This window comes from Sus scrofa, chromosome 5 (assembly GCF_000003025.6).
Source record: "Sus scrofa isolate TJ Tabasco breed Duroc chromosome 5, Sscrofa11.1, whole genome shotgun sequence".
NCBI lineage: Eukaryota > Metazoa > Chordata > Mammalia > Artiodactyla > Suidae > Sus > Sus scrofa.
This window is the reverse complement of record NC_010447.5, coordinates 16,888,923-16,902,606: the sequence shown is the minus strand read 5'-3', so window position 1 is coordinate 16,902,606 and position 13,684 is coordinate 16,888,923. Positions and strand designations below refer to the sequence as shown.

Sequence of the window (13,684 nt, the reverse complement as noted above, 5' to 3'; positions counted from 1 at the left end):
ACATCAGCCAGAGAGATCTTTTTAGAATACTAAATGGGTCATGTCCCCCTCCTGTTAAAACCCTTGGAAGGTTACCTTTACCAGTGTCACAAGGCCCTGCAGGATCGTCCCTGGCGACTCTTCAGTCTCATCTCACTGCACTCTTGCCTTAACTCAACACCCTTGAGCCACACACCCTGGTATCTCCTAGAACACACATCACTATTTCCCACCTCAAGGCCTGTCTAGACTGCTTTTCTCTCCCCCCACCCCCCAGCCCAATGCCCTCTGCCACCACCCATGGCGTGGTTGGCTCCATCTCATCTTACATACCATCTCCTTAGAGAGGCCTTCTCTGAGCACACTAATAAAACACATCCCCTTAATTCTCTACAGTACCACAGAGCACTGTATATTTCCTTTTATCACACATCATATTCTGTAGTTACCATGTCTGTTGTCTTAACTTTCTTAAGTACATTTTATCTGTTTTATCCCACAAGAATGAACTCCTTCAGGGCAGCTATTTGTATGTGTGCCTATTTGGCATACCACTGTTACTCCCAGCATCTAATAGCATTCCTGGCACAAATGAGGCACTCAGAATTTTCTTAATGAATGAATGAATGGTTACCTTTAATATAGCTGTCATGAACACTGAGCAGCCCATCAGCACAAAGATCATGAGGCCTGTCACTCTCTGTTCTCGAATACCCAAGAATTTGGGCTGTTCTCCGGGGGCAGAGCACTCAGATTCCAGTTTGAGGCTGTTCACATGTGTGATGGACAGGACAGTTGCAGCCACGAACCAGGGCAGGCCCATGATGGAGCAGACACCCAGCATGATGGCCACCATCAGCAGGTCCAGGTGGTAGCCACATCCTTTCTGTGGGGAAACAGAGTCTCCGTCACCATTAGTGGTCTGGCTGTAGTGGGACATAGGACAGTGGGCCAAGAGGCCCAAAGCAGGAAGGCAGGTATGGATAAGGAAGAAGAAGTCCAGGGATTCCAGAAGAATATTCCAGCGCCTCCTGGTTTGGAGGGAACAGAGAAGAAAAAGAGAAACCTTAGCCTGTCCTACACATGCCAATATCCATTTTTTATTCCCATGCCCTCTGATCTCACCCCAAGTCTCACGAAGAAAAAGATGCATCATTTCTTGGTAGATTAACAAGAGACCAAGCCACATCTTGACCATCCTAGATGGTAATCCCTACAGGAGCTGTAGATAAACAGGTTCCTATGAACACTCCCCCATTCCTTGCCAAATATGGACGTTGTCTGCTCTAAGGAAAGAAGGAATAGAAATGAGGCATGAAGTCTTTCACTACTGGCACCAACTGTACCTCCGAGGTCCTTGGGCTCAGGGTTCTGTCTGGAGACCTTAGTCATGGACATCAACGGAAGAATACCTGTCTCGAGAAAACTGTGGCCCAAGCGCTGACCTGAATCTCAGGAAGATAAGCCCAACCCAGAGCAAGTGTCTACACAGGGACCATCAGGAACTCTGCCCGCCCACCTCCCCCATGGGTTTGAGAGGAGAGTAATGGACTCCAAGCTGCCTTCACATCACACCATTGTGCTCTACTCATTTCAAACCAATCTTTGTCATTGATGGAGGGATGGGAAACACTGGGAAGCCCTGTATTAGCTCCTCCCAGGACTACCTTTATCTAGGTTCTATAGTTCCTGGTCTAAATGGCTTACCCTAAAGTTAAAAAACAAAACAAACAAACAAAAACCATAACAGGCTGCCATTATCAGTCCTTCTAGGTCAGAACTTCCTGTTACCTTGAGTTTGTGTTCCTTCCTGTTAATGATGACAGCTGTGATCTGCTGATCCATGAATATTAAGATAGTGCAGAGAAGAGCTGGGATAATTGCAGCTATCACAGTCCACCAGGGATTGGGGCCGATGGGACTAATAATCCACCCTCGATCATCCCTTGTTGGCTAATAGGAAAAAACAAGGTTTTATTTTTGTATTTTAAGTTAACTATAGTCACTAGGGCAAAACAGATCAAACGGAATCTCACTCTTATTCTTGAATCCTTTAAAAAAAAAAAAAAAGGCATAAAGGAATTCCCTGGTGGCACAGCAGACTAAGGATGAAGCTGTGGCTTGGGTTTGATTCCTGGCCTGGGAATTTCCACACGCTGCAAGTACGGCCAAAACAAAGAAAAAATCATGAAATACAATTCCTTAGGAAATCTAAGACTTCATCCCAAATCCCCTTTGAAAGTCAGTCCTCAATTGTCAGCTTCTTACAGAATATTCATTAATCCTTCACTTCCTTCCCCTACTCTCCAAACTCCTGTGTTCTCTGAGACTTTATCTCAACATTAGTACAAGTAAAATATAATTAACAACAAAATTTATTGTCAAAAAAGAATTTAACAATTTCCAAAGACTAACACCCACAGTAACTTTGATTATCTTCCACACTGCTCCACTCCAGTAGCCATATCATGTATGTCCACAGCACAAATAAAGGCAAAGTAAAGCCAGGTGCACGGAATCTCAGGGGACTGGTCCAAGGACCTCTTCCCATCAGCAGTGACACACGGGTCCAGGCAGTGGACTTGACAGAGGAGCCCAAGACTGCTGAGCTTGGGGACTTGTGTGATCTAGGACCCTCTCCAATGCCTCTTAGCAGTGTAAGACACTGTTCATAAACCCTATTTGGGTGTTTGTAAAATACCTAAACCCTCCTGGATCTCCACAAAACCCCATTCTGGGGGAAAAATGCACTTTGTCTGGCAAGTAGTGATGGGGGATAAAAGCCAGGGATACAGATGGGCCCAGTATTCACCCAAACTCAAGGAACAAAGCAAAGACTGTTATATCCAAAGCACTTGGACATGTATTTGTTATGACTCCAGGATTCAAACACCCTTCGATAACGTCACCAAGTCCCATATTACGAACAGGTTAGGTTCTGAAAGTTTACAGAATCTCTCTCCTTAGTAACAATGTTCTGAGTGGTAGTTAAATTGTTAGGCCAACACAAAAACTTCCTAAACCCTGACTGACATTAACCCATTAGTAAAAGCACTAGCCTTCACACTGGATCTTGGTCACTGGGGGCCATGCGGGGTAATAGGGAAGAGAAGAAGAAGAAAATTCCTTCTCTGCTTCCTAAAAGCGAGGCCTGCCAAGGGCACTGTTTTCTTTGACATTCTCCCATTTCCCCTCTCATCTCTGCCACCTCCCAGAGGCCTTCTTCCCAGATGTCCCAGAAATCCAGTACCTTCTGACTCTCTTAAGCCTACCCTTCAGGGAACCTCTCCAAGGACAGCTTAATGTTCCCAGATTACTTAGTGTTACACAAAATCCATTCCTCCTGCAGGGCAGACCTCAGCCACGTATTAGAGAAAGAGCTGACGGCACTCATTCACACAAAGATGAGAATGATATATTCTCAGAGCTATTATATTTTTAAAGAAGGTGTGTTTTAATTCATCGATTTCTAAGTGGTGGCATTTCCGTGAATTTAACAAAATAAAAATTTTCAAGCAATATGGAAAAAGATATTTTTAACCAGGCCTACTTCAGGGAGAGGGAGAGAGAGGGAAGATGGAGGACTGTGCGGGTGTTTAAAGTTCCGGGCCTCCTCCTCCTCCCCAGCTTCCTCATTCCCCCTCTGCTGGCTCTTCTCCAGTCCCTTCGAACTCCCAGGTTTTCTCCCCTCTCCACCCTGTGGGGATCTAAGGAACTGAGCTCAGCTTTTCCATCTTCTCAGTTTACTCAGTTAGTGTCCCCACACTGAAATCGATTTGGAGTCCCCAGCTTTTGACAATTTGTTTTACTTTTTTCGTATAAGTTTTTGGATAAATATTATAGAGAGTTCTACGAATGATGAATTAGGGCTGAAGAGATGTCATGATTACTCTAGGGGGGCCCTAGATCCTTGAGGGCTGGGATCAAGGCCTATATAGAGCCTTTTCATCCTTCCCGCTGCCCTAGCCAGCTGATGTCCAGTGAGGTGCTGTGAACCAGATTTGTGCCAGAGACCCATGTTTCCACGGTCTCTGGTATGTATCTGTGTAAAGATGCACATTCCATCATTTTAAATCCTCATATGTTAAAAACAATAAGCGGCACTAATGAAAATAAATAATACTTTTCATTCATTAAACAGCATTAGGTTTTCTGTTCTCTGACCTGAACTCAGCCAACCCTGAAGAGTTTGTTTTTCTCAATGGTAAGGCATGGGGAGCAAGGCTCAGATTTAGAGGACTGCAAAATTCATGATTAGGATCAAGAAAGGCCTTTGAGAAAACTCGGGACCAGAGTCTATGAAACTACATAAGGGCACCAAGTACCTGAGATCTGTTTACCTTGAACACACTGGGAACTTGAAGCTTTGGTGATGGGACTCCAATCAAAAAGTCAATAATCACCATGGTGAAGATGGTGAGGAAAACAGCAAAGTCACTCACCATGGAGCGGACCTGGCATGAGAAAGGATTGGAGACGTGTTTTAGTAGGTTCACTACGAAAGAAAAGACTCAGGTGTTGTAAGAGGCTTAAACGTCCTCGGAAGAAAAACTACTCTTGCGTATCTCATTAAAAAAAAGATCAAAAATATTAAGAAGCAAAAATAAATAATGTATCAAATGTACTACTTAACTATTTTCAATAAACACTATTATATATCCCAAAAAAATCCTCAGAAGGATGCTTTAATTTCATGGTTGAATTAATACAAGCATATTGAAACAATAGGAATATGCTAACATGCCCAAATTAATACCCCCAAGTGTGGCTATGACAGGAGAGAATGGATCCTCTAATAAACTCCACTGGAACCCACTTCAAACTCTCATGAGTTCTGTGGTGAACATCTAGGCCCTGCATTCAGGGAATAGTTCTGAGAACCTGGGATAAGATTTCCTGGGACCAGCAAGGTCCAGCTATGCCAGCCAAGAATCTCCAGCAGCACCAACTCTTCTTCTCTCCCAGACCCAACACTGACTGCATCTGCAAGTCCTGTTGACTCTGCCTTCAGCTCACACCCAGGATTTGAGCCCTTCTCATCTGGCACCTCCTGTACCCTTTTCCTACTTTGTTTTTCTCCAAAGCAGTTATCACCATTTTGCCCCTAAGAGGACTGACTAACCCATTTTATAGCTTAGTGTAGTTTTAATAGAATACAATGTCCAGTGCCCACCGTAATCTGATTTTTTTTTTTTTAATTTTCTGGCTGCCCTGCAGCATATGGAGTTCCCTGGCCAGGGATCAGATTGGAGCTGCAGTTTTGACCTATGCTGAAGCTATGGCAATGCCAGATCCTTAACACACTGTGTCAGGCTGGGGATTGAACCTGTGTCCCAGTGCTCCAGAGACATTGCCAATCCTATTGTGCCATAGCAGGAAATCCTTAACCTGAATTTTTTTTTTTTTTTTTTTTGCTTTTTAGGACCGAACCTGTGGCATATGGAGGTTCCCAGGCGAGGGGCTGAATCAGAGCTACAGCTGCCAGTTTATACCGCAGCCACAGCCACATGGGATCTGAGCCTCATCTGTGACCTACACCACTGCTCACGACAACACTGGATCCTTAACCCAGTGAGCGAGGCGAGGGACCAAACCCACATCTTCATGGATGCTCATCGGGTTCTTAACCCACTGAGCCACAACGGGAACTCCCCATAATCTGAACTTCTAATGAGACAGAGCCAAATACATCTTAGCCACATATAACATCACTAACACCTTAATCTGACCTCACTTTCCTTTGAAACCCGAGGTTTCCAGCTCCCCTTCCCTGGTTTTGTTTGTTCTCCTCTGAATGTTATATAAATTCTCTGAACAGGTAGCTGCTCCACCATGAAGCCCACCCTGACCATCCTGGGGCCCAAAGTCCCATGGCACTTACATCCCAGGTTGGCATCTCCCTACTTACTACTGCCTCCTATGGCCTTGATGTAGCATGGGTTCCCCCTTCCTATCTGAGACCATATCTTTTTTTGAATTACAGACTATCTTTACTGAGATATAATTCACAGTTTACAGTTCATTTTATTATTTTTATTTTTATTGACACACAGTTAATTTACAGATGTTTCATGTGTACAGCAAAGTGATTCAGTATATATATATATTCTTTTATATAACACATATGTAATATAATATACATACAATATTATATATACATAATAATATAATATATATATATTCTTTTTCAGCTTCTTTACCATTACGGTTTATCACAGGATAATGAATATAGTTCCCCGTGCTACACAGTAGGTCCTTGTTGTTTATCCATTTTATTTATAGTCGTGTGTCTGTTACAGAGACCAGATTTTAAATTTCCTTTGCATCCCCCATAGCATGTAACCCAAACCTGAGCAAGTAGTCGTTACACAATTGACACTTGTTAACTATTTGTCCAGACCCGAAACAATGACTCAGAGCTTATTTGACATGTGCCTCGCTTAACCACTATGCAGGCTCACTGAGGTCTGAATGTGGGTTTCAGTTGTGAAGATGCGCACAGACAATGTCTAATCAATTGAGCCCCCCACCCATTCACACATCCTGCTCTGCAAATGTACCTAAGTGAAGCCTCACATACAGAAAAGCCACCATTTCCTCCTGACTCCAGCTCCTCTTCAAAGCAAAGGCCTCTTTAGCCACTCTACCCTCAGCCTCTAATTCTGCCAAAACCGGCAGACAATGCCATCTGCATCAGGGAGAGGTGACTGAGGCTCGACACCATCACGCAAGCCCAGTCAGGAGGTTTTGGCCTCTGCTATCATTGTGACCAGTGATCTCACAGTGAGCTATTTTAAGGGCCATCCCTGGGAGGAGACTCTGGGGTCCCCTCTGTATCCCCAGCAACGAACACGATCTACTGTCTCCAGGACCCAGCTCCAGCTATGTGTGCCACCTGTCCCAGGATTCTGGAAAGAAGACTTGATTGCTCTTCGAGAACACTACCACAGCCTTAAACTCACCTGACATCTTTCAATCAAAACCTTTTAAGGATTCACCCCTCACCCCAGACCACACAGCTAGGACAGAGGCTGCTGGACACAGGAAGAAGAGAGAGCCACGGCGTGGCTCCTCAGGGCATCTGGAGCCCTGCACCTGCCAACCTCCAGCAGCATGGAGGCTGAGAACAGACTATTTGAAATCCATCAGGCAAGAAATGCAAGAGCGTGCTACCTACTCTGGTTGGGAAGTAGCGGCTTGTCTTAAATGTCTTCAAGGTGCTGGAGAGGATGAAGGTGGTGAAGAAGAGAATGCAGGACCAAAAGAGCACATCAGGAGTATAGGGTCCATGGTGGCCGCACGCAGAGCCAGTGAACTCGCCATGCATATCCTGGCACTCCTGGGGGAACAAGCATTCTGGGTGACAGAGAGCAGGCACGAGGGAGTCCTCAGCTGCTGGGAAGCACAGGCTGCCTGCGGCATCTGCTTGCCCTCCATGTGGCTGTGGGGCTCTCACCAGCATAGGTCCCTTGCAGGTAGGGTGGCTACTTAGGGTCCTAACTAAGACACTTATGAAAATGAAGCCAGAACCGTCCTGAGTAAACACAAGGTTTACTGTGAGGGCCCTAGCAGTTTCTATTATTTTTAGTACAGAGGACTTCCAAACATGAATGCTTTTCAAGCCCAACAAAACCTGGATCTGCCCCCCCACCCTACCTGATTTCACCCCCACACTTCCTCAGTGGAGGGTCAGTGGGGAGGGAGCATATGGGAGAGAAGACGGGTAATCGTCCTTCCACTTTATGTACCAGAGAGTTTTGAAGAGGAAAGGAAAGGCAGTAAGAATAGATCTCTTAAAAGGTTTATTTCTGTGAATGCCAGAGCGAGCTAAAGGGCTACCCCATTTCTAAATGGAAGGCACCCCTCAGCCTGGCAGTCACAAAGCTGAGCTACCCGGCAGCACCCAGACTCACGCTAACAGTCAGGTTGGCCCAGTGCACTTCCGTGATCACGATGTTGTGGTCCTTCCAGTACTGTAAGGTGTGGTTGTTTGGGTTCTCTGGGACAGTGCACCTGCAGCTGGGGGTGGTGGAGGGGGGAGGAGAAAAAACGATTTCTGAGGGAAGAGGCCAAGTATTCAGTTAAATATTTCTAGCCACGACAGGCTAAAGGCCCCGTCAAAGCCCATGTTATCTCTTCTTCGACCACTTCAGACCCCTGAGGTCGGTCCCATTCACTGAGACCCAGCCACATTCTGACTTTTCAGTCAGTCACACTAAAATTGAGCTCAAATCAGTAGGTGGATCTTGCATTTAACTGTGCTGACAACCAAGTTTGGCATCGGATGTGACCAGCATGAGCCCTGGTAGTTCCCTTGCTTAGTTTCTATGTCTTAGACTCTTCCTGTGAAATTCATACACAGCCAGGAGGACCAGATACCCTATTTGGCTCTCAGAAGCCTACCCAAGACTAAATATCTTGTTTCTTGAACCCCCATTACATTCTTGCTCTAAAAGTCAGAGCCAGAGTTCCCATGATGGCTCAGTGGAAAGGAATCTGACTAAGATCCATGAGGATATGGGTTTGATCACTGGCCTTGCTCAATGGGTTAAGGATCCGGCATTGCCATGAGCTATGGTGTCAGTCACAGACTCTACTCGGATCCCGTGTTGCTGTGGCTGTGGTGTAGGCCGGCAGCTGTAGATCTGATTTGACCCCTAGCCTAGGAACCTCCATATTCCACAGGTGCAGCCATAAAAAGACAAAAATAATAAAAAATAAATAAAATAAATAAGTCAGAGCCTCCTGGGACTACAATGGAAGCTGCATCATCTCTGGTAATATCTCGCTATCTTGGCTGTTCCCTGGGTTCCCTGGTCTCATCCCGCATTCAAACCACACCTGTCCCACTGGTCACCATGTTGCTTCCTGGTCCCATCATGCTTCATGCCTGAACTGGCTCCCAGTATACTCAATGGATAGAGCCATTCCCACCAACTTTGTTTCATCTCTGAATTTAATGAGCATGTCTTCTAAGGATATAGTATGACAGAATTAAATTTCAAAGAGATCTAAACTGGTTTAAAAAAAAAAAAAGAAAAGAAGAAGTCAGCAAAATGAAAACAAGGAAAGCTATGAAGTCCTACATTTAGGTATAACAAACATAAATTCCAGGGAGTTCCCATTGTGGCTATCCATGAGGATGTGGGTTCGATTCCCTCAGTGGGTTCGATTCCCTCAGTGGGTTCGATTCCCTCAGTGGGTTAGGGATCTGGCATTGCCTTGAGCTGCGTCGGCCAGCAGCTGAAGCTCCAATTTGACTCCTAGCCTGGGAACCTCCACATACTGCACTTGCAGCCCTGAAAAGCGGAAAAAAAAAAAAATTCCAAACTTGAGAGCAACAAAGATGTCCTTCAGTAGGTGAATGGGATGCACTGTGGTACATCTAGACAATGGACTGTTATTCAGTGTGCAAAAGAAATGAACTATCAAGCCATGAAAAGACACAGAAGACCTTTAAATGCATGTGATGAAGTGAATGAAGCTAATCTGAAAAGGCTATGTGTTGTTTGATTACAACTATATAACACTGTAGAAAGGGCAAAACTATGGTGTAAAAAGATCAGCAGTTGCCAGGGTGTGGGGTGATGGGGAGGGATGAAGAGGCAGAGCACAGGGGAACTTTAGGGCAGGGAACTACTCTGGAAGAAGCTATAACAATGGATGTGTCATACACTTGTCAAAACCCACAGAACATACACTACCAAGAGTAAGCCTCAGAGTAAACATGGGCTTAAATAACAATTTGTCATTGACTCCTACAAACCTGCCACTCTGGTGAGGGGTTCTGTGGAGGTCAGGTGCATTGTGGGTGGGGGAGTTTATGGGAACTCTCTGTACTTTCTGCTCAGTTTTGCTGTGATTCTAATACTTGCTCTTAAAAAATTAAGTTTATTTTAAAAAATCAGTTCTAAACATATTAATATAAAATCATTTAAAAAGTTGGGAAGTTCTAGCTTCATTTTAGCTCCATATGAACCAACAGTGGAATGCAATTGGAATATAAGAAAAAAATATTTTCTTGGGCTTTATTCACAAAGAATAGCAGTATCCAGATCCAAAGTCCACTCAGTGCAGATCTGGTCACTTTTGTCTGTCTTTTCTCACTAGGATATAAGCCTCATGAGGGTAAACCCTTTGTCATGTTCACTGAGATGTTTCCAGGGCCTAAACAGTGCCTGGCACATAGTAGGTGCCCAACAAATATTTGTTAAATGAATAATAAAAAAAGGTCAAAAAACGAAGCTTACTCCAACGCTAACAGGCATGCAGAACACTAATGCCAATCAGTAATCCTCTAGGCTTCAAAGATTATACTCTTTAATGGTGATTATTTTGCCAAAAAAATGATTTTTTTAGGGTCACACCTGTGGCATATGGAATTTCAGGGGCTAGGGGTCGAATCAGAGCTGAAGCTGAGGCCACAGCAATGCTGGATCCGAGCTGCGTCTATGACCTACGTTGCAGCTTGTGGCAACACTGGATCCCTTAGCCACTGATCGAGGCCAGGGATTAAACCCACATCCTCACAGACACTATGTCGGGTTCTTAACCCGCTGAGCCACAACAGGAATTCCACAAAATAATTTTTAAATTCTAATAAATGTTTTGTGAGTTCTGATTTTTAAAAAGTGAATGACTGGAGAGCTAGAATCTAAAAAAGGGTATCTGTGCTAGTTGGCAGGCGCCTCCCTGCAGTGTACCTTCTCTGCTCCGGCAGTTTCAGATTGAGATTATTCACTTCGAAACCAGACCTTCCACATCAGAGTGGGACAGAAGGGAGGGAACTGGATGTGCAAAGCTAAAGGATGAGGAACATTCTATTTAGTCAAAATTTGGAGAATACGGTTCTAGAGAAGAAGCGTTTCTAGGACCAGACTCTCTTAGAGGGCTAAAAACACAGCCAAATACTGTATCTTTTTTCCAACTGATCCCAACTATATTAAACACCTGAGGAAACACAGTCTTTTGAGTTGAAATCTAGGTAAGTAGATTTCTAGATCTTTAGGATACCAAGTAAGAAACTTATGGATCCGTAAGGGATTATTAATATTCTCTACCTAATGATTCCTAGTAGCCTATATACACTTACAGAGAATCTTGATGGGGGTCAAGGTCTCACAAGTTCTTAAAAAAGGAAGTTCTTCTCAACAACTAACCTGAACTCTCTGCTCTTTGCAGCCTATTTTTGTCTCAACGCCTGGGCCCCAAAGACAGGCTCTGGAAACCATTTCTCAAATCCCCTCTAGAGTTTCACTCTTGGTTCATCCTCCCCATCAATGGATCATTTTTGACTATTCTCCTCCTGGCAGCCTGCCAAGTCTCCACATCCATGTCTGAGCTCTGTTTCACTGAGGACCAAGGCACTTACTTCCTTAACAGAAGCTACAAGCACTGCCTGGCACACTACATTAGCCATTATCCTCAGGCCCTTTGCTTTATTTGGGGAAAAAAAAAAAAAAGTTAACAGACAAGCAGAAAGCATACTTACTAATACAGGCTAAGGTGGTCCAGCTGGCTATGCATGTGGATGGGGTAGGTCTCTGCCAGGTGAATCAGCTTTTCTATTGCTTCATAGATGAAAATAATACAAATCAGGGAGGCAAAGGCTTCTTCAGTGAAGCGGGTAATGTAGCAGACAAGGGAACTGGCGTCAGTTGCCACAAGGACAATACACAGGAAGGCGGTCCACAGTCCGATACAAGCTCGCAGGGAGAGGTATGAAAGAGCGTAGTCTCTGAAACAAGACCAAAGTCCATCAAACATCATGAGAGGACGGCATTATGAGGCAAAGGGCCAGAAATGTGGTTAATTCATCTCACGTTGTCCATCCTAGTACTGCAGCCCAGCTTGTCCCTAATTTTGATTGCACTTTGCTCCTGAAGGCTGCCCTGGGACGGCTGTGACACAGATTTGCTTTATAGGGGGGGTTCGCCCCAGCAAGGACATGGAAAGTGAAGAAACTAAACTGCCCCCTCCACAATTCTGCTATTACTGCCCAACGTGATTAAGATCCTCTTCTTGCAGTTAAGAAAAAGGAGCTGGAGTTCCCGTCGTGGCGCAGTGGTTAACGAATCCGACCAGGAACCATGAGGTTGCGGGTTCGATCCCTGCCCTTGCTCAGTGGGTTAACGATCCGGCGTTGCCGTGAGCTGTGGTGTAGGTTGCAGACGCGGCTCGGATCCCGCATTGCTGTGGCTCTGGCGTAGGCCGGTGGCTACAGCTCCGATTAGACCCCTAGCCTGGGAACCTCCATATGCCGCGGGAGCGGCCCAAGAAATAGCAACAATAACAACAACAACAAAGACGAAAGACAAAAAAAAAAAAAAAAAGAAAAAGGAGCTGACCCTTGCTCCATGTGCTCCTACTTTTTTTTTTTTAGGTCCTCAGGTATGGCCTATAGAAGTTCCCAGGCGAGGGGCTGAATCAGAGCTGCAGCTGCCGGCTTATGCCACAACCACAGCAATGCCAGAGCTGAGCTGCCTCTGCAACCTACACCACAGCTCATGGCAACTAGTATTATGTCAAATAAAAACTGACTGAAAATGGAAATGGAGGAGTTTGGATTAGCTAGGGAAAGTTTTTTTAAAGGTAAAAAGTCAGAGTTCCCGTTGTGGCTCAGAGGTTAGCGAATCTGACAAGGAACCATGAGACTGTGGGTTCGATCCCTGGCCTCGCTCAGTGGGTTAACGATCTGACGGTTGCCGTGAGCTGTGGTGTAGGTTGCAGACACAGCTCAGATCTGGTGTTGCTGTGGCTGTGGGTAGGCCAGCGGCAACAGCTCTGATTAGACCCCTAGCCTGGGAACCTCCATATGCCACGAGCATGGCCCTACAAAATACAAAAAAAGACAAAAAAATAAAATAAAATAAAAAGTCAAGATTTCAGTAGTGACTGAGCAATGTCAACACTCTGTAAGTCTGGAGATCTGCTATTTTAGGTGTGGTCCTCCCTGGGGACAAGGAAACGGACCAAACCATGTTCATCCTTCCTGTTTTCAGGGTCCAGAATATCTGCCTGCTTACACTCGCCCAGGCCCCTAGCACTCAACCTTAACAGTACAATGACACATCCAGTTAGAGTTTGCAGAAAACCAAATGTCTTACTTGCAGAATTTGAACAAAATCTTTTCAAACACAAGCACTGGCCCAGTGCTTCCCAGGATGGTGAGAGCCTGTCCGGCAAACAAGGAATAGGCAATCCCAGTCATGGAGGCTCCGAACAAGGATTCAATTGCACTCTGAGAGGGGAAAAAAAATCATCAGTGAGTCCAGCGCTCATCCGCAACGAGAGATGCCGGCTTGTGTACATTCCCAACCCAGCTCTCCAGTGTGCCTGCCTGACAAGTCATCTGCTTGCACTGCGTCTTAGCAAGAGTGATGTGTACACAGCTTAATCCTGCTATAAACAGATACCGTTTTGATAATTCAGACGCCCAAATCCATCCAGATGTGAGTCCTTACCTAAGTCCTGTTCTGCATGACTCAATTCAGTATCTATAAAGGCACACAGAAAGCACCGTGATACCATTCACACTACACGCTCTCATCAGAGTCCCCTTAAATCTTAGTTCCAAATGACATGATATGTCATTGTCCGTCCTTGGAGCAATGGGCAAAGCAACTGGGTGATCCGCTAGTGAAACTGCTGTTCAAGCCAGAGGGGATCTGTTCTAAAGGGAGAGCTGTGATGAAGTCAGAAGACC

At 45.1% G+C, this 13,684-nt stretch overlaps 1 protein-coding gene across 8 annotated transcripts in view; it reads right to left on the bottom strand.

The window, feature by feature from the left end:
* SLC4A8 (solute carrier family 4 member 8) overlaps window positions 1–13,684 on the bottom strand; it is a 79,003-nt gene that overhangs the window by 19,063 nt on the left and 46,256 nt on the right. For 6 of the 8 annotated variants that reach the window (XM_013988273.2, XM_013988275.2, XM_013988276.2 and 3 more), the window contains exons 13-19: window positions 13,086–13,219; window positions 11,471–11,716; window positions 7,893–7,998; window positions 7,157–7,318; window positions 4,305–4,433; window positions 1,771–1,932; window positions 614–865 (exon numbers count right to left, since the gene is read on the bottom strand). In XM_013988273.2, the coding sequence (XP_013843727.2) occupies window positions 614–865; window positions 1,771–1,932; window positions 4,305–4,433; window positions 7,157–7,318; window positions 7,893–7,998; window positions 11,471–11,716; window positions 13,086–13,219 (1,191 nt within the window). The remainder of the gene's footprint in view (window positions 1–613; window positions 866–1,770; window positions 1,933–4,304; window positions 4,434–7,156; window positions 7,319–7,892; window positions 7,999–11,470; window positions 11,717–13,085; window positions 13,220–13,684) is intronic. The other 2 variants (XM_013988274.2, XM_021091663.1) reach the window with 1 other exon arrangement.